Raw genomic sequence first — 23,960 nt, 5'->3', positions numbered from 1 at the left:
ATTCTGAAAAAAGTCAGGCATATTTGAGCTATTAGAATGCTCATCTATGAATTTCTTCAGAATTTTTAGCTTCGAAACCGAATTTTAAAAAATAAACAATTTTGAAACGCCAATTTCTTGTAGAAGTTATGAAATGTTAAGCTTATATTTTTACAGTTTTAGCTTCTCGTTATGGTTGATAACACATAATTTTTCAAATTTTTCAAAGTGCGGGCACATATTAAAAAAAAATCAAAAACCGGTAATTTTCGAGCGCCCTCTGGTAGGAATCGACATAACCTCCGGGGTTAACCCGATTTCTGCCAGAGGGCGTTCCGGTCCGAACTAATCTAGAGAAGCACTTTGCAGTTTTTGCAACGTTACAAAACTAATGATATATAAATTAATATAGGTGTATATTGTTAAGATGAGTGCTAGACATTCGCTATGTGTTGGGTGTGTTCTTCACTTTGGAAGTCATCCAAGCAAAACAAAAAGATTAATAGTGACGACGAAGCTACATGAACGTTTTAAGAAAAGTAATTGCCGATGGTAATATGTTATGTATGTATCAATACTTTTAGATTCTTATAATCTTTCTACCGTTTCAAATTATAGCTACTAATTTTAGTCATAAATCCATAAAATCAATTTAATTAGCTGACATGCACGTTAACATATTCTATAAGATTTCAAACTGCATCAATAAATAAGAATCTTGTTACGTGCCAGGGCCGCGAGCAGCGCGAGAGGCCGGCGAATGGTTATTACCCCAGGAATATGGTTTCAATTTGTTAGTTAGGTACCCGGACGAACCTGATGCGAAATCAGGGAGCCGCTAGGATCATAGAAGTCGAGGACGAACCTGACGCGAAGTCAGTGAGCCTCTAGGAATGGAGTCAAACGCAGACCAACTCGGTGCGAAACCGGTGGGATGCTGGGGGGGGGGGGGGGTAAAACTTCGTGAACGAACCCAATGCGAAATTGGGGAGCCGTTGGGAGGTTGGATGATTCACAGACGAACCTAATGCGAAATTGGGGAGCCGCTAGGTTGAAGGAATCTCTGGTTGGACTATGGTATGTCACGAACGAACCTGATGCAAAAGCAGGGAGTCGATAGGATGATAGTTAGCAGGCCTGGTATCTAATATAATTTAATCGATACAATCCGAACGATAAAGAACGTTCAATTTCTAGATTAGCATATTGGACGATAAAATAATGACAAACGAAACAAACAATGGTGTCGCGATTGAATGTATAATAAAAGTAATTTTACCTAAGATGCTCGGTGTTGACGCACTGGAAATGCGGGGTCTAAGAGCAGTTACTGAATACCGAAATAGAACTATTACTGAACTATCAGGTCTATTGATACGAAAGAGAATTTTAGGCCGATCTCACTGGTACTGACTCTTACGAATACGTAACTGTACACGTTACTGCACAATTATTGACCGAAGAGGATGAAAATGAACGGGTTTATATACCCTAAAAATGAGAGGGGATGTCTGTTTTTAATATAGGGTCACGTACTCGTATTTGTCGTTTCCAATGAGTTGAAAGTTTGCCGCTGGATCTCTGTTTATAAAGTTAAACGAAGGGTTGGCCAAGATGTTTCTTGTCAGAGACAATCTTGACAGATTCCAGAAGGGAATTTTCTCAAGATTTCCATATTAGGAAATCGTACGTTATTGTTACTGAAACATGCTTCGTGCCGACTGCGTCCAGCTGGGGCATAATCATCCCTTCTATAAACAAATGGGTCGGTTGAGACATTTTTCGTTCTTAGAAAAAAGATTAGTAAAATTCTAATCGAGATAAACGCGGAGAAAACTTCTCCGTACGTAACAATCTAAAAAAATGACTCCCAGTTAATCTTGATAATGGAGCAGCCATTACCAACTATTACGCACATACGAGAGCGTAATAAACGGATGCTGCGAAATCTATCATACTAGGTTTCAATCAAGTCTAACTTGACAAGCCTGAAATGATCCCAGAGGGAGTGGCCTGGTCGTGAAAAGGAAAAATGGTAGGCGTGGGAAGACGTAGTTCAGATGCATCGTAAAGCATGTCATTATTTTAAATTCTTTACATTTTCTATACATTCTACTGCAGATACTACAGTACAATCTGGCAAACAGAACTTCAAGAAGTTGCTGTCTTATACGAAACTAGAAAGGCTAAAGATAAACGTATACTGGTTACAAGATTACACTGTGCTCGGTACTTCTAATATTACATTATTAGAAAAATATTATACTTTCGATCTCATTTACTTTCACAATTTTTTGGTGTAGACAAGTTAAAAAATATTTCTTTTGTATAATTTATCATTAGAAAAGATTTTGAATGTTCACAGGGAATTTCCCATAAACTTAATTTTAATTTTAGTATAATTATTTTTCGGCCGAAATTCGTACGTACCCAACATGGATCACATTCGATATCGGAAATTAACATAATGCAATGTCCATTTAAAAGGTACAAGATATATTGGAAGTATGGGTATTAAAGAAAACCACACTATTATAAAATATGAAATAAGATTTATATCAGAATAGTAACTCTATAAGCACCTTGTGAGACACGTCTTTATCCAGCGAAAGAAACGTTGCGAATGAAACACAAGAGATCGAAACAGAGGAGCAACAGTCCAATATTAACAACTGAAGATCGAGCGTACCATCCTGGGGACAACATACAATGTATACAGGGTGAATTCGATAAAGCAGGACACCTAAATATCTCCGTTACTTTTCGTTGTACAAAAAAATTTCGTGGGACAAAGTTACACTGTTTGAAGGGTCACATATAACGGTGTAAGGGAAAAAAATGTCAAGGTCATTTTTATGAGATTTTAAGGTTATCGATGTTTTTTTAAATGGAATGATATATTTTCGTTAACGTAATGTTGTAGCTGACAAAACAACGAATTCATGCATGTAACACAATATGACCTTCAAATGACCTTCAACCCAGAAAAATGGTATAAATAAAATTCAACGTGTAAGATTCATTTGATGTATTTCTGTTACGTCAAATGTTCAAAAATATTCCCTTGAGCTGCTATACATTCATTCAGCCGTGAAGTTACAGAACGTACTGCTGTGTAATTCATTTCTGAGGAAATCGACGCACAAGCCTGGACGATTCTTTCTTTCATGTCGTCTATAGTCGTTGGTGGTTCACTATAAACATCGTCTTTCAGTTTTCCCCATGGATAAAAATCAAGGGGTGTAAGGTCTAGTGAGCGAGCTGGCCATCATACGGGTCCGTTACGTCCAATCCAACGATTTGGAAACTTGTTATTTACGAATTGTGTTACGACACGGGAAGAATGGGCCGGACATCCGTCATGTGGATACCACATATTTTCACGAATGTTCAAGGGTGTATTTTCCAGGAGAATTGGTAACGATTCTCGTAAAAATGCAATGTATTTTTCTGCATTTAATGTTCCGGTAATAAAGTGAGGCCAATTATTTGGTTATCTAAAATTCCGCACCAAACATTGACGGACCATGATCTTTGTTTATCGATTGTCCGTAACCACCGCGGATTTTCAGATGACCAATAATGCAGGTTTTTTAAACTTATTTGCCCGTGATTTGTAAACGAAGCTTCATCGGTAAATAATACTTGATTAAAAAATGCTCTATCGTTTATCAATTGTCTCAATCCCCACTGGCAAAAGTTTACACGATTTACAAAGTCTCTACCATGAAGTTCTTGATGAATTGATAGGTGAAAGGGGTGAAATTTGTGTTCCTGGAGTATTTGCACTACACATTTTTGACTAATGCCACTTCCTCGTGCGATTTGCCTCGTACTAGCATGAGGGTTTGTATTCACTGCTGCCAGAACATTAATTGTGTTTGCTTCATTCCTTACAGTCCTCACCTTTGTACATTTTTTATTTTCGACATTACCAGTTTCACGGAATTTATTTATCAAATTGGAGTAAACGGAAACTGATGGACAATTACGATTAGGAAATCGGTCCTTGTACAACTTCACGGCTTCTCTTAAACACTGTCGACTTTCTCCATAAATGAAAATCATATCAATCTTATCTTCCTTCGAGTAACGCATTGTGAAACGTTCATCGATAAACTGATCTAGAAATCTTAGAAACTGTGGAAATCTGATAGCAAGAAGGTCTTCTGAGTAATTAGTAGTGGATAAACACGATTCTGTACGAACGTATAGGTGAAGATATGTATATCATAATTGTCCTCCTGTCAACACCGAATCTGTTATTATGTTATGTATTGCGATACATTTGAATGTATAGCAGCTCAAGGGATGTATTTTTGAACATTTGGCGTAACAGAAATACATCAAATGAATCTTACACGTTGAATTTTATTTATACCATTTTTCTGGGTTGAAGGCATTTGAAGGTCATATTGTGTTGCATGCATGAATTCGTTATTTTGTCAGCTACAACATTACGTTAACGAAAATATATCATTCCATTTAAAAACACATCGATAACCTTGAAATCTCATAAAAATGACCTTGAAATTGTTTTCCCTTACACCGTTATATGTGGCCCTTCAAACAGTGTAACTTTGTCCTACGAAGTTTTTTTGTACAATGAAAAGTAACGGAGATATTTAGGTGTCCTGCTTTATCGAATTCACCCTGTATTAACTGTAGATACAATGTATGCATATACAGGTGAATAGCCGGTTCAATCGATCCTACCTTTTAAAGAAATAATAAATTGATTTTGTTCTACATTTATGAAATAAATTCCAACAAGATATTTGTCGATTTCATTGAGAAACAGCATGTTTCTATTTTTAACAAGCTTTTAAAATCAGCGTTCCATTTTAAGTGCAGTTATGAAAATATACATTAGTATATTATTTCTTTCTACATAATTAGGGAGTATACGTATAGAACTGTGTTTTCACAGAAGCTTCAATTCACAGGATTTTCGAGGAAAAATGGGTCTTCAGTTTCCCACCCACTACATTATGCGGAAATATGTTAGAAAAAAATCGGGAATTTTCTTCGAAAGAAGAAGCTTCAAGCTCTAAAATGAGTCGAAGTTCATTTTTGTAATATTTCTTACAAAACTACCACTGGTGAAACATTGACAATTATTGAGAGAATCAGAAATTTAGTGTTCACATAGTTTTTAGTTCCACCGTATGTAGTCGCTGATTGTCCGAGCTTTTGGTAAAATCGTGGCGTCTATTAAAGTCAGTCTACGCGTATAATATGGCGGCCATAATCGTGGAACAGTTGCAGCAGCGCGTGGTAATGGGGATGCTCGAGTGTGGAGAACGCGTCTTACCTTGTACTGGCTAAGGTTTTCGACGATGCAGGTGAAAATGGCTTCGCGACCAACCGAGATCGTCACGTTGTTCAACGGTTTGCCGAACCTGGGTAAATCTGCAACACGAAAGGCCCTTGACTTAAGTATCCCGTCTCGGCGAACGCTTTACATAGCCGCGGGTACATATACTCATCCACTCGTTTACTTACTTATTGCTACTTATACTTATAAACCTACCTAGCAGCCTGCACAACTTTGCAAAGTACTTTAGAAACTCGTCTGTGAATGGGGCGAGTTAACGTAAACGGGTCAAGCAGAGACTAAGCCTAACCTCTTTATATTTTCAGACGAAATCCTTATCCTATAGACTTCCGGGAACACGGTTCGATCATCTCGGAAGTTAGGGTCGCGGTCATCGTCCATTCCGTGCTACCAAATACAAAGTTTCGGTGAATTTACCGAGTACGGTAATTTAGTTTCGCAGAACACTTAAGCTTCAGTTTTCTATTGTAGTTTCATCAATCCCTTCACGTACAATTTTTCCCCAACTAATCAGAAAAGAAAATTTATATTTATTGCATGTGTGCCGTTTAATGTAAAAGTGGTATAAGTCAATATTTATCTGTTTAATTTAACACCCCGTCTGAAGGGTTCAATCGACATTAAATAAAATATAATAATTGTAATATAATTTTAGCGTGGCTTGCGTAAGACAAACGTAACATCCGTCAATATTATGGTGTTTTATAGAACTTTTATTTTGACTTGGAACAGTTTTTAATTAAACGCCTCACGACTAGATTTATTTTGCAACTTAAATATTCATAGCAGAATACAATTTTATTTTTATATAAAAGACATTAGTAACACTCATTATAGTAGATCCTGTTTGAAATTTCCATTTCAAGTCCAAGACCAAGTTTATTATTACATTATATAGCAAGGGGTTAATATTTATCAATCTGGAAATCCATTAAAATTTAAGAATCCCAGACGTATGTATATTACATCGTAAGGCTTAACTTCACCTTAGCAACCCAGACATTTTTTAACTTTTTGCTTTGTACAATGCTGGACATCTTGACGAGAAAATGCCAAAAATCGAAGTTTTAAGCGATGTCATGATGTGCACGATTATACATGGTAAGAAGTTCAAAAATTTTTGGGTTGCCAAGGTGTAATATAGCCTTGCGATGTAATATACGCCTAGGATTCTTCAATTTTAATGGATTTTCAGATTTTCTTGCTACATAATAATGACTTGGACTTGGACTTGGAATGAAGATTTCAAACAGGATCTACTATAATGAGCGTTACTGATCCATCGTAAATAAGATTTAAAAGAACCCAGCAAATTTCGACGAAATTCATTCGTTTCTCGAATTAGTTGTTTGTTTGATTTTGTTTGTACGAACCAGAAATTATTTTCACTCGTCAGTTTATGATCGATGCGGACGTTTTCGATGTAGGATTCACGTAGGAGAGAAGAAATTGATTCGGACAGTGTTGTTTTTGAGGAAAGTACTCTATCTTATTGTTAGGTAAAGACCTTAACGGCAATCGAATTATTCAAACTTTCTCGGGACACTTTCCGTCGACCCATCCTCAACGGCAATTAACATATCGTGAAACCTGACAACGCGAGGACATTCAGAAGGATTTATAGGTCTGTTTTCCCTAGAGCTAAGTATCTATTGATGTCACAGCTTTGGGGAAAACACCCACACATTTCTTTAGAGCTTTGCATATTTTTGATCGTACCCAGAATATTCCGAACGATAATACTTTGAATAAAATTTTGCTTGTGTTCATTTAAGGGACGGTATTTTTTCGAGATGCGAGTACACAATCTTAGAATCAAAAATCGACTTCTAGAATCTAAATCGACTTTATACAAATTACAGAATAATTTGTAATCTAATAAGAATTATTGCGTTTTGATACGTTGCCAGTAGACAGTAGATCTTTATGCAAAATAAAAATTTTCTGTATCAATTTGTAAGTTACTAGGACCAAGAAAAAGTGTATTTCTTCCTTTAATCATTTCAGTACGTATGGTAGGGGATCTAATTACTGAGGGAGTGAAAATTACTGTTCCTATATTAATTATTTTGAAGCATAATGAATATTAAACAAGAGATATTCAATTTTTTTCATTAAAATAAGTTAATATACATATACGTTATATATCTCTCTTTTAATATTCATTATACTCTAAAATTAAGTATAATTAATATAGGCACAATAATTGATACCTCCACAGTAATTGGGTCCCTTACCCTATACGATAATATACTCATTCATATTTTAGCCTATTTTAATATTTAAAGTATTTAATTCTGTATTTAAAACACCAAGATTCGTCTATTCGAATATTACCGAATGAAGGCTATTCCAATTTTAACCACCGAGCACAACAAAAAATCGATCACTGCCAGTCAAGATAGTTTTGAGAATCCTTACATTGTAATCCTGGAAGTTCTAACCGGACTGAACAAGAAGCGTTTGAGTGAATAAACTGGTTTAATCAAGAATAGTTTATTCATTCCCCAGCCGGATTACAGCGGTCTGTTGAAAATAAAGTTTCTCTCGTCGGTACTGTGCCGTGCGTTTGGTAATTTACAAGGATTTATTCGGCGAAATAAATTCCCCACAATCATGTAGGTCCAGCAATGATTACTTCTTATTTGAAATGGTGGCGCTTCACTGGGATACTCCATACATTCGCGTTTGAAGTTCTGAACACGATGGAACGTCAAGAAAACCGGGATCCAGTAGCGGAACCTCTCCAGTATCATAACGAACCGTTCAGGCTAAATTCCTGCGATATTACACATAGCTTTCCTGAATCGTAACACGTAACGATCCTGTTGTTCAGCCAGTAAACGATAATTAGACGTGGATCGTCTTCCAAAGGAAATATTGATCCTCGTACAAGCTGAGACACACTCTCAGACGCAAGCTGCTACCTATAAACATTCATTTCCGGAATCCCCTCCAGCCAGCCGATTTTCGGATTGTTCGTATTTGCAATGTGCTCATACAATATCCGTGCGTCGATATCGTTTACCTTAAGGGAACGTAGCAATTGGTTCATGTTTCGGAAAAATGGCAAAAGTTTTGCTTGTTACGTGATTATGCTCGCACGAAGCGTCGTATCATTTGCGTGCACGAGTTGCTTCGGCGTTTGAAATACTCGAAAAAGTAATTTGCAAAACGTATTTACAGATGTACAAAGTTTTTTTCAGACGCAATCAATTTTAAGGGTGCTCGTTAATTCGGACAAACAATGAAGTGTTTTCACGAATTCATTACAAGCGAAGTAACTGGCATAGAGCTGTAACAATCATTTTTCCGACGTAGTCCGGCATAATTTGATTTCAAAGACGAAGTTTTATTTCATACTGTATTTACTGAAACACGCGAATCTTCGTAAAATTGTCTAAAATCAAAAAGCAAAAATTAGTCTTAGATTTTGTAAGGTGAAATTACAAACTTCGACACGGACGATTTGATGCACGAAAATATTTATAACGGAAAAATCGTACGTTGAAAAATTATAATTATCTACAGATTGATCCACGTAACTCGCACACCTCTATAACTTCCAAATTATGCGTTGTACGAAAATGTTTTGTACACAAAACTTGCATGGTTTGTACGGGTACATTATGTAATGTATTTATTTTTTTATAGGCCAAAGCGTTTCAGAAATTTGAAGGTCAACTTTGCTTGTGTAAGTGAAATACTATATTTTTTATACCAAAATATGGAAAAATGTCGAATTCTGAGTAGGCGGATAGACGGATAGTAACATTTACATTTCCAGCGTGCACTTTGTATTTCAAATGTAACGTTCGGCGAGAACCACAGATTTCGTCTAAATGTCCCTCGCCAGAACCGCGCAAGTGACTTATATCGGGAACTCACTGTAATTTTGCGAGGAAATTAAAGATCAAAAAGTATGCCATCAATGCGTGAAATGTCACAGAGGAAATCTTTTGAAGATTTTCTCTGACGCTTACTGGATCTCGGTCGAAATTCTTCCTCGCAAAACTAAACGAGCAGATTTTCAAGCTCCATGGTCTGCACATATTTCAGAAGAACTTCCTTATAGTGTTCTGAGACTTTATCGCGAGCTTTCGTAAACTGGAATGGGTTCGTATACTGTGCGGCAACTGGCTTTCGATTAACGTGGAAACTATTTGTTCGGAAGCTTCTGTTCTGTACGGGATATTTGTAGATCAACGAAATTTACGAGATCATGCAGTTTTCAATCGCACCAAAACAAAAAATTTGCAATATCTGTAACTGGAAATGTTCTTCCTGTGAACTAATTATTCTTGGTAAACGAACAAAGGAGCTTTGTCCATAGAAATTATAACAATTACTTTGAGTGGACGAACTACATTTTGTAAGTTCGTCTGAAGTTTCGAAAGGCATCGAGAAAATTCCACTAAACACCAATTAATTAATTCGAAATTACGCAATTTTACGTAAATTTTTACAGCTAAAATCACCGTTTTTGTTTCGTAATGTATAGGGTGTTGAACAACAGGTGTTCGAAAATTTAAGTGGTCGCAACATACGACAGAAATTAGGGGCACAAAAATTGAGTCCACGGCTTTGTTTTTTTTTCTAGTTATTAACAACTTGAGATTTCTGTGATCCAACAATAGTGTCATACGTGTACTAAGTCAGATAGATAGTATTATAATGTTCCAATGCGCTGCTGTTGGTTAATTTTAATTTTTAATAACTTGAAAGCAACGCAAAAACAACAATTTCGCGACTCTTAATTTTCATTTTACGTCATCGTGAAGATTCATGCGTCGAACCTTGCCCCACCTGTTGCCGAACACCCGGTAGTATTTCCCGAACGGCGAAATTAATTAAACTGAAGATATCTATTTTTTGCTTTCGTATTGTTCACACGTTGCCGATAATTACACACGCTTCACATTTCTGCAGGAAGCCATATACCTCGATTATTAAATAATATGAGTATAAGTACAGAAAAAATTCAATTTTTCATTTCAAGTTATTAATAAACTGCAAGATCTATACGATATGCAAATGTACACTTTTACGGGTTAGTTTAATCACCTGAAAATTTAATGAAATTTTCCTTGGAAATTTGACTTTTCGATCAATTACAATTGTAAGGGCTTATGATTAATGTGTCGCAAACCTTTGTTTGTAATCCGTGAAACAGTCAGATATTGGATTTGTATGAGAATTTAATAACTTAAAATTCTGCAGTGTTTCAAACATTGATTGCAACATTCTCGACACATACGTCTATTAAAGTCAATTAAAACAAATGTTTGTTTCAACGGTATTCAGCTGACTATTTTGGTCAAATTAAAGTGAATGTGCAACATTTAATCAAGAATATTGCTACCAAAATGCGTTGCGCGCTAATTTTCTAATTAACTAAACATAGTGTTTCGAATCAGCATAAAAGTTTCAAGCTCTAATTATTTTACTGGCTGCTGATTATTTTTGTATTTGCAAACCTGAAATTGAATTTGCAGTAAAGTTAAAATGTTTAATCAATTTTACGTTCAATTACTTATTATTGTTTTCTATCATTATTTCTCAGATAATGTTATCATTTATTCTCAAAAGAATATTTTATGTCCAAATTAAAAATTAAAAAATTATCTTATATTGTAGACTCTGTGAATTAATTAGAGAATGTTGGAATAGCCAGAACAAATGGTACTTAATTTGCCGTTATAAGGTTTCAGAAATATGTAGGGAATAATAAGTAAATGAACACCCATAATTACAAAAAAATTCGTATATATTTGTTATACAAACATTAATTACGTAGGTGTATGAATAACCATTGAAATGGTTCATTTTTATTATTGGAAACTTCTCGCTGTACCAATGCTATGAGAAATTGCATAAAAATCCACACTTGCTGAATAACGAATTAATTGTTCGCAAATGAACAAGTTAAAATGTGTTAGTGTGTTTTAACAATAGATACGAGAAATAACTATCTCGTCACGTGACAGACACGAAGAGTAGCTATTTTTAAGGGTGCAGTGACCGTAAAAGGTGTATAAATTACATGAAGAACGATAATAGGCTACAATTGCAGTCATAAATCGATGTTCTGTCAATTGGGGGCAGCTGTTTTCGAATTTATGTGTAATTACGGACACTTCCCAACACTTATTACGCTATTTCCAGCTGGTCCTTTTATCATTAGAGAGAAAATACGATAATCGTGGCAATCGTTGCAACATCCCCTTGGTATCAATGCAACCACCTAAAGGGCACTGTGATACGGATCATCCAATTATCTCAGATTTGTGGATCGAGTACGTACGCAGAGCACATACGCTCATTTACAGAGCAACATATCACATACACGATAATTATGCAATGAGTATTCTCGTAGATTGTCAACCAGTCTTGCGTATTCTAATATCCTGGCTTAAGCTGCTTTTAAGCAATTTGATCTCGTGCCTGCGATTTGGACACATAATAACACTGCTCACCAACGTGACGCGATTATTAACAAGATATTCCTGTACGGACACCTCCAACTGAATCTGTTACGGATTGCTCGACTGTATTTCTGACGCTTACATTTTGAAGACCGTTGCTATGAAATGATTAAGGTAGTGTAAGCTTAAAATGATTAGGTTGTCCACTTAATTTTGCTCCCCACTGTACATTCTCATCTGCTCATTCTGATCTAAGTCCTCATTATGGTCTGCAAACTTTACTATAAATGCCTCAGATAATTAATGTTATACTGCAAGAAATTAGACAGATAAAGCTTTCACTGGGAAAGTGCATTTCCATAGATAAAGAAATTTTCAATTTAATATTCTCCTAGCCCCAAACAAACCACTTTAAAGAAATTTTGATTTTTAAGAAATATCATAGCAGAATTTGCATCAAGCACATCTAATTTACAATTGGACAAGGGCATCGAAATGTATTGGTCCAGTAATCCCAAAATCACAGAGTTTCCAGTTTAGGATTGATTCATACAGAATGACACAGTGTACTGGTTTCTTATACACTTCGAAGAATTATAAGAAACGCAACGAATACTTCTTGTATAAAATAAAAATAGGAGAAATGTCTGCACAATTTTCGTTCGGAACCTGCCCCTTCAGTTAAAATTATCCACGATATTTACAGCTTATAATTATTATAAAATGAAAAAAATAAAAATAAAAATTTTAATATTTCATCATAACTTGTAACTTTCGATGTAAAAAGAGAAAACAGGTATCAACTTCCAACTTACTCTATAAAAATTGGGCTACTTAAACATATATAATTATTGGCGCAGCTATTTTCATTTTCAAAACTGTCTTGTGCAAAAATTCGGATGCGAATATGAACGATTTATGACTATGACTATTTAAGGGAATTTCGAGGCAATTTTAGTAGTAGCAATCGTAAAACATTTCGTACTTTGAAATATTGATTCTCTTCTGAAGCTTTAATGATTCTCTAAAAATTGGGACTGAAATAGATTATTTGGGCAGGACGAATGTCGATACCGAAATAGATTGGCGAACTTTTTATTTCGTATGGTTGATCAATTTGTTTTCTGAACAGCATAATTCCGAAACAAGACCCATTGTACTTGGCGTTCGCAAAGATAACGTCGCCCGTCAATTTCAACTCTCCCATTATTTTCGTGCGAGCTATTTTAGAAAACGCGGAGAGAATGCGCGGAGAGTAAACTGACGTAGAATGAAAGGATAAACCAGGACATTGTAAATATTCAATGGCTGGTAAGTATTCAAATACTCCGCGTCGCGGAAGATACTATGCGACGTATTCAAATAACCTAGAAACGTCAAACATATGCAATATTCTACTTATTCGTTCATATGAATACCTGCACGGGAAACACACCTACCGCGTGTGAACTTTACTTCATAAACAGTCTATCAAGCAACTCGCACGTAATTCCGTTTACCATCAGAATCGAATAGCTCAAAATAAACTGCACGCTCCACAATGTTAAGCGCTGAGCAATATTTAGCATCTCTGCCCGCTTAATTTGGGGAAAGCATATAATGACACGAACCGTTTACTATAAAAGAGATGTACACTGCATGGACTTAATATTGCGTAATTGCAAATGGAAATTGCCCGATTTTTAACGTTAACGTAACATTGCTTTCCCTAAATAAAACTTATTGATCAAGGTAAACACCATTGTAATCCATACGTTTTGTCAACGAATTACAACTTTTTGAATTGTATGAATAGAAATTGAATTTTATGGCCGTTGACGTTCTTCTTTTGCGAGATTTTTCATTTTTTATTTTTTTCTACCATTGACGAATAGTGCGTGTATCTACCGCCACATTTTGACCATATAATGTTATCGTCAATGTGTTCACTTCCCCACCCATATAGGAAGAATACATAACAATCATTTTGACGAACAGTGAAATAAATATTTAGAATCAAAATTAAATGTCTAAATAAAAACTGGACATGGAACCTTAAAGGCCCGGGATAGTCATGTGACTTTAATTAGTAATTAATAATTAAAGTTAATTAATAATTTCCATTCACAGCCTTCAGGCACAGACTCAAGATCCGTCTTGGTCTTGATCCGACGTATCTTAAGTCTCTGTCTAAACTTGTCACATTTTTTGCTCTGTATTATCGATATCATGAATTCTGACGCCAGAAACGTGCTCAAGTTTGTAGCTGGAGATATTTTCTAGTGCACACTGCTCTCGATTTCATCCAGAAAGCTCACCCAATGGCACAAAAATGCTTGGATTCCACGGCATGCGCATCGTCAATTTTTGGCCTACTTCTAACGCTACTTCTAATCTCGTCAGCTCATGACCAGCGCGCGCTAGATTGAATCTTCCTCTTTCGAATGAGTCCTTTACCAGCAACAAAATATTCTTATATAAGGACGAAAACTTGAGGCACGTAAAACCATTTTTTGACGGTAATGTAGTCACTCTACCTTATCGCTTTCTGAATCTACGAAGACCGGGCCCTTAAAGATCAGCTTTGTACCACGAGCTTATTGTATACATATGTATAATTAACCTGTAGACCAGAGCTGTTCATCGTCTGACCGTACGGGCACCGATTTTCTTGCCCTGGGCATACACAGAACGGCGAGCACGAAGACACGCCCCTGACGGCAACGCTGCATGTATTTGTCACACGCGTTGTCGCCACACGCCAGATCAAGACTTATTCCCCCACTCTAATTTCCCCTTCTATCGCTCTATCCCCCCATGTTTCCGCCACGGCCTGGTCACGCGACGCGTTCCGTCTCTGTCGTGTCTGTGTCACAATGTCACGTGACTATCCCGGTACTGGGAGAGAGAGGGTAACTTTTTCCCCTCAATTCATGCTCAATCCCCTCATCTGGCGACTATGCTTGTCCGTAACTGTGACCACGGGCATCAGCGGGCTCCTTCGCCCGCGAATATGTAGGCATGTTGAGCAGCTCTGAAGTCTAGTGGCTATAATAATATTTCTAGATCAAAAGGCTTAATTACATTTGCATTCTAAAATCGGACATTTCATATGCACCAACCAATAGCTCAATTGCAATTTTAATGGTTCTATGTTCAACATAATTAAATAAGAAATGATGCATCATATACGATGCGAATGATTCCTGTGCTGATGATATAAAAATTAAAATATTCATTCGGTTCAATAAAACATTCGGTTCAATGGTCCCAATATCAATGTACTTTTTCCGATCGAGATAATTTTAAACTAGGTTGACCAGAAAATCTACCTCTCCAGAGTTTGACAAGGATTTTCCGTCTTGTAGACGGAAACATCGATTGTTTAGCTATTTTTAATCCCGGAAGTCCCTAGAATATACTGGCCAACTGGTTTACGAAAGTTTTCGATACCACAATAACTACACTGCGGATTTGTATGCATTTACATATAAATTGGCTGGGTGTAACTTCGAGCAATGCAAAGATCAAACGAATTTCGGAATATTGAGGTTAAAATATTGCAATTGACAGAAAGAACTTTTACTTCGCGTAAAGATTCTACAGAACACTTCCTGTAATCCAGCACATTTTTATTCCGCATAACAACTGCAGACTAGTGATTACGAATGATATTTAGTTTACTTTATTTTTCATATATTCCAGATTATGCAAATTGATAGATTAAATCAACAGATAGGAATGATTTGAATCGCAAAGATTTCGCTGAAAAAATTTAATCTGTAGACTAACGCTTCCGAACCCCCGCACCCACTAGCATACAAGGATTCTATTAAGCAATCAATTAGCGATCCTCCATCGACAGTGAGGCGTACTCGTGAAAAGAGGGCGCTGAGACCCGCTGAAGCCGCAAAGCACACAATAAACGCCGGTTCATTTTACATTTTTTCCGGAGCGGAGTCAGCTCCACTGTCGCAACGGAATTCCCTTTAAGGGAAAGTCTTGTGTAGACTGGAAGAAAATTCGATCGGTTTTTTTTTATTGGAGTTTGTAAAAGTATAGAATCTTAAAAGTACTTTTCCGAAACGTTATGCTGAAATTCACTGAAATGAGTAACGGTGTCGGCGCATTTTATACGCGTTTTTCTCGACACATACTTTTTTCGACAAAACGATTTTACGAAAAAAAAAAAATTTAACGATGCGTAACGAAAGGAGAGGTTTCAAGCTTTGAAATGATTCCAATTGTATTGTTGTACTTATCATAATTTTTTTACGAAATGATCACTATTTATATATCGAGAATTTCTCGAGAATGTGAAATTTATTGTTTAAATGCTTTTTGGTATTTTATTATTTAAATGCTTAGACATAATACCAAGGGAAGCTAATTATTTGATACCGAAAACCGTATCTAATTGCGCAAATCGGATTTCCCGTCTGTTACACCGAGTGGAACGTTTAAACCAGTTTTTTAACCTACTTCCACTCGCGTACGAGAACTCACATACAGTTCGAGATTTTAATGAATTGTGTTTTAATAGGTTCGTTCCGAGGTTGCGCAGCTGTCCTCGAGATGAAACTTATTTCATAATTTCTGTATTTCCGCCACTGTGGAAAGTTGACTCACCAATATTACCTGTATTCGATGGGATCGGATCGCGATTATGCAAATTGACCTGCTTCGGAATTCGTGGTAATTAAAAGTCTAGAGCCTCGTATGGGAAAATTAAATTTATCGTGGATGTGGGGATGGAATGAAGATGAGATTGAAAGTGTATGTCGTGTAACCAGTTTTTCGAGCGGAGTTGGCAAACGAAACTTCTTTAATTAATGTCGCTAAATAATATGAAAACTAAGATACTGGTGTTATCAATTTCAAAGAAACTAAAGTATAATTGTAATTTAATACAGATAAGATAAAAATACAACAATGACAATTCACTATTTTTTAATGCACACTGGCGTGCTACTTTGTCGAAGAATGGCGATATTTAAACTGCTGTAACTTTGTGACAACAAATCTTGTAACAATCATTCTAGACTCGTTTTAAATTATAAATGATAAAGTTTGGATAATTACCATTCACTGGGGTACCTCTGTTGATTTTTCATTTAATCTTATGCCAGATTTTGAATACAAGATATAACCATCAAATATTGTTAGAATTGTGTTCTCGAATGTATGTATTGAATCGCACTGAAGAAATGAAATAACGATTTGCGAATACAAATTTCAACGGACATGCAGCTTAAGTAATCATTAGACAGAGGATTTTATGCATTTATGACAAAATGGGTAGGTGTAATTGAAAACACTAAAACTCCAATTTGTTGCAATTCCGGTAGAAAATTTTTATTTTCCATAAAGATCCGCTGTCTAGTAATCATTTGTTAAATATTCGACAAGAATTTACTGCTCCTTTAACTGCGCAGGTGAAAAAGAATTGCGAGAAAGTTTCATACGCCATAATCTCCATCAATCAATTTTTAAGTTCATACTGAACGCAATTAAAACGCAACTAAAGTGCTGCAACATTTATAATTCATAGTAGATCTAATCATCCGGGGCAAGGTCGAGCCGACCATATTGCTATCCGGGAGTCATCTTCTTGATGCTATCTTGCGTTTCGTGCGTTGCAATTATATTCACGCGATAAATAGCTATCGGAATGAAATATAAATGTGCTTTACGTCCGGGTAAGTGAAGAAAGTAATTCTCCGTTGAAAATTCTCGGGGCCATTAATTTCGTAGCGTCGATTCGTCGCCGTAAATCGCACCTTCTTCCACAGCCCGGGGAAGTTTATATTCCGTCGAGGACGGCGTCGATTTATCGTTACGAATTCTTCAACGTTGAAAAAAAAATTTGTCAGCGAAAGTGCGCGAATTTACCGTGCTGTAAACAAACACCGGGTCCGTGCGAATCGACGCGAAGCCGGGCGTTGAATATCGTCGTGATTGGACTCAATCAAAAACACAAAAACAATGACCGTCCCGCTGTTTATCAACACGTCGTCCGCATACGTAACCCCCATTCATATGAACTAGAACATAGCCGAACAATTTGTCATAAATATTTAATCGAGGGTACGCTATTCTGTACAAACAAATTCGCGGAGTGATTTTTTTACCGTTATCTTGGAAACGCTGTAGCGATTTGTTAGGGCGAGAAACATTGTTTATAGTCTTATATAGATAAGTTTGTTTACAGAAACAAACTTAAAGTTTTGCGAGCCTGAGATAAGACGTTTGCGTATGGAAACGTGTCTAGTACGCCCATGCTTCTTTTGGTCGTTAACCGTTTTGAAAAATATCTGGTGACCTTTTTAAGGAACAACGTTTTATTGTGAAATTTCTCGTGAAACTCGGGAAGAAGGGAACTCTAGTGATTGATATACTAAAACAAGCGTATGGAGATAGCACTGTGAAGCCAGCAAGCATTAGGTTTCAAGAAGAAAGAGAAAGAAAAGAAATCGATGGATTTTCCATTACGGCAACGTGCCGCGTCGACTCACGTATCAATTCTTGTCCGTGAATTTTTCGCACGTTTTAACGGGGCGTTCTTAATTCCCCTTCATATTAATTGGTCTTAACCTCATGTGACTACTTTTTATTCCCGAAGATCAAAATATTATGGAGGGTATTACGTTGAAACGATATAAGGGAAAACGACGAGAGTCCAGAACAGCGTTCCACAGGAAGATTTCCAGCACTATTTTGAGCAATGGAAATGTACTGGAGCAAGTGTATACATTCGGAAGGGGACTGCTTTGAAGGGAATACCAACGACTTGGAATAAAATTGAAGCAACGAATTTTGTTAAACTTCACCTTGGCAACCCAGACATCTTTAACTTTGTACTATATAATCCTGTACATATTGATGAGAAAATGCCGAACATCGAAATTTTCGTTTTAATACGTTAAGAGCGGAGCTTGTATGTATGGACTTTCCGTTCACACTTCTAGTATATTGTAAGTTTGTGTCTAAACAGAAGTCACCTCCCCGAGTCGACCGACGCGTCGTCTAAACGAAAACTGTAGTGTCGGTTCTCGTGGATCGACGCCGCCTGAATGGAAAGTTTGATGTCGGTCCCCAGGGACCGACGAAGTGCTCTTGACAGATAGGGGCGCCGCCATGTTGGTGTGTGCTCGGTATTGCGCGTCATTTGATGAACAGGACCGCTGGTTAGCACCACATGCACGCGCTGATGTCGATAACGTACATTTGCAAGTGTGGACGGGCCGGTCTGACTCGCCCCCCCCCCCCCCCAAAGGACCTAATCCCAACCAACTTGGATCTTCTCTTTGAGACCCTGTATATGATTCTCTATATCTTAATTACTGTTCGATGATAGCTTGTCCCAGAACAAAGTGTAATCGCTTATCTTTAAATACGCATAATTTTTGAACCAGTGACTTCCTCACCTTAAAACTTCGATTTTTGGTATTTTCTCGTCAAGATGTACAGGATTATGTATTAAAAAGTTAAACATTTTTTGGTTGTCAAGGTGAAGTTAAGCCACGAATTTTCTTGATTAGATTCTACGAACTTTTTGGGCGACCTTTTTGCGGAAAATCTTGAGAATGACCTGTTCGCGCGAACAAGGTCGATTTTCGGGAAACCAATTGAGTCCGGTTTATCAGCGCTTGATACCGCGATGAAACGGAACGGACCTGCTTGACGAGGAAATTAATTAATTAAGAATTTCAGTTGGCCGTCGCAAGAGGGTAACGGGGCTCTCCGATTCGTGTCAGGACACGAATCTATTAATACCTATGAAAAGTACGATGGACTAACATGAAAAATTAGGAGCTCATTTCCTCGGGGCTCCTTAAAGAGCCATCTAATCTGATGTCTGCTAAACCGAGTAAACGGAAAACAAAAATTAGCACGCGAAGATGAAACGAATCGATAGTGCCAGGGTACTTGGAACGACGCTAATTATTCCAGCCGGGGAATGAACGTGGAAATTCATTCACTGCTCGGTCGGGATGTGTACCGCGGCTGGGATTCGTTTTTAATTGGATGCCTTAAACTCCCACTTCACGGCAATATTCAATTCTTTTGCGCTGGATAACCCACTTAACCTCTTGCCGATCCTCCAGTTGAGGAGAAAAGCGAATTATTTATTGATGTACACCCTCAAGAGATGTCCATTAAAAATAATCCGGCTTTCGTCTAAGTTTATTTTCAGATATACGAAACGTTCGAATCAGTGAGACAAATTTTGGCTAATGTAGAGCAGTGCGATGTCCTGTTAAAGAGGCAACAAATGCTAAACTAGTTCCGCTGATTTAATACGTAATTATATCGGTAATCGAATCTCCAAAACTGTTCCAAAACACTTTACGAATCCGGAAATTTTAATAAAACACTTTGTATATTTTGTAGGGTGAATAATAATAAGTAAAATAAAGGAGCAAATCTAAGCGTTTCGGAGAGAAATAAACTCTTATTCCTGAATCATAATTATTTCAATCAAGATACGTAAAAATACTCAATTGAACTGGTATATACAAAGTGTTCACGTTATTACTTGTCAGCGTTTGTTACAAATAATAAATATTCGAAAAAAATGAGATGAAACAGTGTTGATGAAATAGTGTTTGCACTATTTTTTTATAAATTAAGGTGACCTTTAATTTTTTAAATGGAATGCTATACGTCTTTTTTATATCATCTGAAAGCGTGTGTCAAGACAGATTCATTCGTATATGGCACACTGTCCTTCAAGGTCATATAAGGTCATAAATGGAAAAAACATTTTGAATATTTCGTACTAATGCGTTTACATATGTACTTTATCGACGAGGCTACAGCAAATGATTTCAATTTTATTAATTTATCACGACCAAGCAATTGCGATGGCTAAGTACAAATGCCTAAGTATTTGATGTCGGAATTTCATCTTAAATGTGGTAATACAGAAACTGTTATACAGTCTTCAGCCGGCTCTAACTTCTACCGCTGTAACATTAACCAAGCAGACTCTTCTGTTCACTCTTCGAAAGTTAAAGCAGAAGACGTATCTTTAGATTCCACTATCTATAAACTCGAAACACTTCAAAGTATCAAATGCAAGACTTTGTTACAGACAGCACACTTACTACATGGCGTTTGATTGCATGGTTGCGACATAAACACCAAAATGCAGAATGTACTTCAGAGTGTTAGGAATATTTGGGCAGATTATGGTTTTGTAACTTAGTAGTTAATTTACACAAACAAAACTTTTTGTAGTTTCTTACATTGAATAAAAGAATAACAGTACAACTATACTGGATCTACTTATCTTTTACAATATCTGCAAATTTCCAAGTGTTTTATATAATCATTTTCATTAAAGTATTCTTTCCGTCTCTAATCCTTAAAGAAATAAATTGCTCAATTGTCGCTGTTCTGTATAGTTAAACATATAAATTGTTATTTACATAATGAGCAATGTCGTTTGCATTAAATCGACACATCTAAGATTCATGTATGTACATCATTTGCTCGTCTAGAAATTTGTAATGATCCAAAATATGAATCAAGTATAGATATTCTGTTTATCAGTTGTAACGTTGTCGTCACACAGTATTAACAAAGTTCTCAACAATTGTCATAAATACTGAATAGCATTCAATGGGTAGCATTACAACGATATTAATTATTACAACTATTATTCATTTTTAATATTCTCGTGTATAATTCATTGTTCACAGGTCGTTGATGTGTCCTTTACGAAGAAGCTTTTAATAAATGTTCCAAAATAATTTTTTTCATAAAACTTGGTTGCCCAGGTTCTAAAATACCTTTCCCATTAGAATGTTGCCTATAAAAGTTCTTAAGGGTAACGTTTCTTCCGATAAAAAAGAAACATAAAATGCAAGCATAATTTTTTGGAACAATAAATAACTGTTTGCTTCGATTTCTAGCTATAAGCATTTATATACGCAATTACGTAAGTACTGTGCCAACAGTTTCCCTGGTACAAATTATTCTATCCTACAAATCGAATGTCTACCATTGTACCTAAGTACTCATACTTTCAACGCGGAAAACGTTTCTATTAATATAAAATTAAATGTAATGATCAAACTCGTCACATAACTAATCAAACTTCTGTCTAGCTAATTGTAAATGACGCTGTTGGTATGCAGGGTGCAAAATCCTTTGTTCCAGCCTCGCGTGCAGAAGTGTTTTTATGAATTTTTTTATTATATAATTGTTTATAATTTTATGTATAATTATGTTTCTCTTTATGAATAAAATCTTTATTAACTCTCCGATCGCGGATCATGTATATACATAACTATAGAACTTATATTCTTCAAGGCCATTTATAATGTTATTTAACAATTTTTTCGAAAGTATTTTTCAAGGTATTTTTCCTAAACTAGTCAATCATTCTATTGCCTTAAGGAAACAGCTGATAATTTCTAAATGATTTACTAGAAACTGAGCAGAAACATGGCGATTTTTATTGTACGGATCAAAATGAACTGAAGCTCCGCCGTCCAAGGATTAAACCGCAACATTCGAGATACATCCAAATAATTGTTCCAACAGTTTTATTCACAATTTTGATCGAATATTTTCTGCTAGGGATAGTACTTTCGTCCACCACAGTATTTTATTCTACGTCCGAAAAAAACGATGTTGCAGAAGTACCATGTCGCGCAGAGGATATCTGCAATGTAAATGCACGTCTGGCCAAAACAAATCTCGTCTTAAAATCCAGATGTTTCATAAGAAAAAAAGAAAAAGAAAAAGCGAAACGATCTTCACCGGAGGCACTCTGCCAAGCCCGAGTTTCCCCAGGGGGTTTACAGCAAGGACGAATCCCAATTTCTCAGCGGGAGCTAATCGAACGAGAAGAATTCAATGTGAAACGAGCACCATCGGATCCTTTGTTAAGGAGAACCGAAACAATTCGACCATTTGAGCATGTATCTACGGGAACCGTAGGAAATCGTTCGCACGAGGACGTCCGGAGTTGTAATCCGCAGCTTGACCCAAGGATCTATGTAAATCCCTAGCCGGGAAGAATGGAACGGATCGAAGGGGGCGCAAAGGGGGGTGCGGGGGGGGGGAGATACAGGGGGCGGGAAAGGCAAGGGATGATACGAGTTTCGAATCCTGGCACGTCCGCGTATTACCATTGATGGAGGCTCGGGGCCCTCCTCTGGAAATAAACGTAACGATTCTATCTAAGATCGAGGGATCAATACGCGCGCCCCGATGACCCGTGAAACGGCGTATTCTGAGGCGCGACCGAACCATTCCCGGAATCATGTTCATGAACAATGCAATGCATACGCGCCTTAATCTGCATAGTTGAGTTTAGAAAAATGAGCGAGAGAAGATCGTACGGAGAAGCTCGGAAAGCTTCTGTCGTTCACACCGACACACAATGAGGCAAACTGGGCATCCAGTCGTTCGAAAAAAAGTAACATTTTTATTTCTCAAATTGATTATTTAGCATAACAAACGATAAAACTATTCGGCTTAAAAGTAGTTTTCGAAGTACGTATAATGTTTATTTAACACGTATGGAATACGTTTAATAAAAAAACTGCTCATCGTTATTATTAGCTCCCTGACTTTCGCACGGCTAGACGACGAGTATTGTGCCACTGTGCGACACCGGAAATAAAGGTCGCATTGCCGAAACTGTAACATTGTTTCGAGGAAACTCATAGTCAGCTCTCTTCGCCCCACGTGCCCCGCTCATTTCTGCGACCATCATGTTTGAAATAGACGCCGGCGGCCCCTTCGCCAAGCAACTTTTCTTATGAGATCCGATTGGGACCGGTGTTCTCTGGATGTCTCCAATCCGGCTCTCTACTTTTCATTTCTGCTAGCTCGAGCTGGAACTGTTCGCTGCTGGTGGTCGTTTGCGATATTTCTCACGTGCGAGAATCTACTCGGAAGTTTCGGGCGTCTTCGCTTGTCGAAGCAAATTTTAGAGTGATCAACAATCTAGGAAATCCCTGTTCCTCCGTAGTATTTTTGCTCGGCGAAAATTGTGTTTAGCACCGAACGTGTCGAGCAACGAGAGCGAAACTTTATAAATAACGGAATCGAATTTACTTTGACTTTGCGCGACTTTTATTGGAATGCGTGCTCGGCCATAGAAATGTATCGATTCATTTCTCGCGAAAGCATCTTTGCAATTTCAGTAAATAGAAAATGAAAACTTTGGGATCGGTCGTTCGACTGGTATTGGTAGGTTTAGTGTTAAAAGTTTATAA

The 23,960-nt window shown here is 36.9% G+C and overlaps 1 protein-coding gene across 2 annotated transcripts in view; it reads right to left on the bottom strand.

The window, feature by feature from the left end:
* Positions 1-23,960, bottom strand: part of LOC143362835 (neurotrimin) — a 255,281-nt gene that overhangs the window by 141,426 nt on the left and 89,895 nt on the right. For both annotated transcript variants that reach the window (XM_076803314.1, XM_076803315.1), the window contains exon 2: positions 5,294-5,391. In XM_076803314.1, coding sequence (XP_076659429.1) covers positions 5,294-5,391 — 98 coding nt within the window. The remainder of the gene's footprint in view (positions 1-5,293; positions 5,392-23,960) is intronic.

This window comes from Halictus rubicundus, chromosome 18 (genome assembly GCF_050948215.1).
Source record: "Halictus rubicundus isolate RS-2024b chromosome 18, iyHalRubi1_principal, whole genome shotgun sequence".
NCBI classification, from domain to species: Eukaryota; Metazoa; Arthropoda; class Insecta; order Hymenoptera; family Halictidae; genus Halictus; species Halictus rubicundus.
Note: the sequence above shows the minus strand (reverse complement) of the source record. Positions and strands in the feature narration are given on the sequence as shown.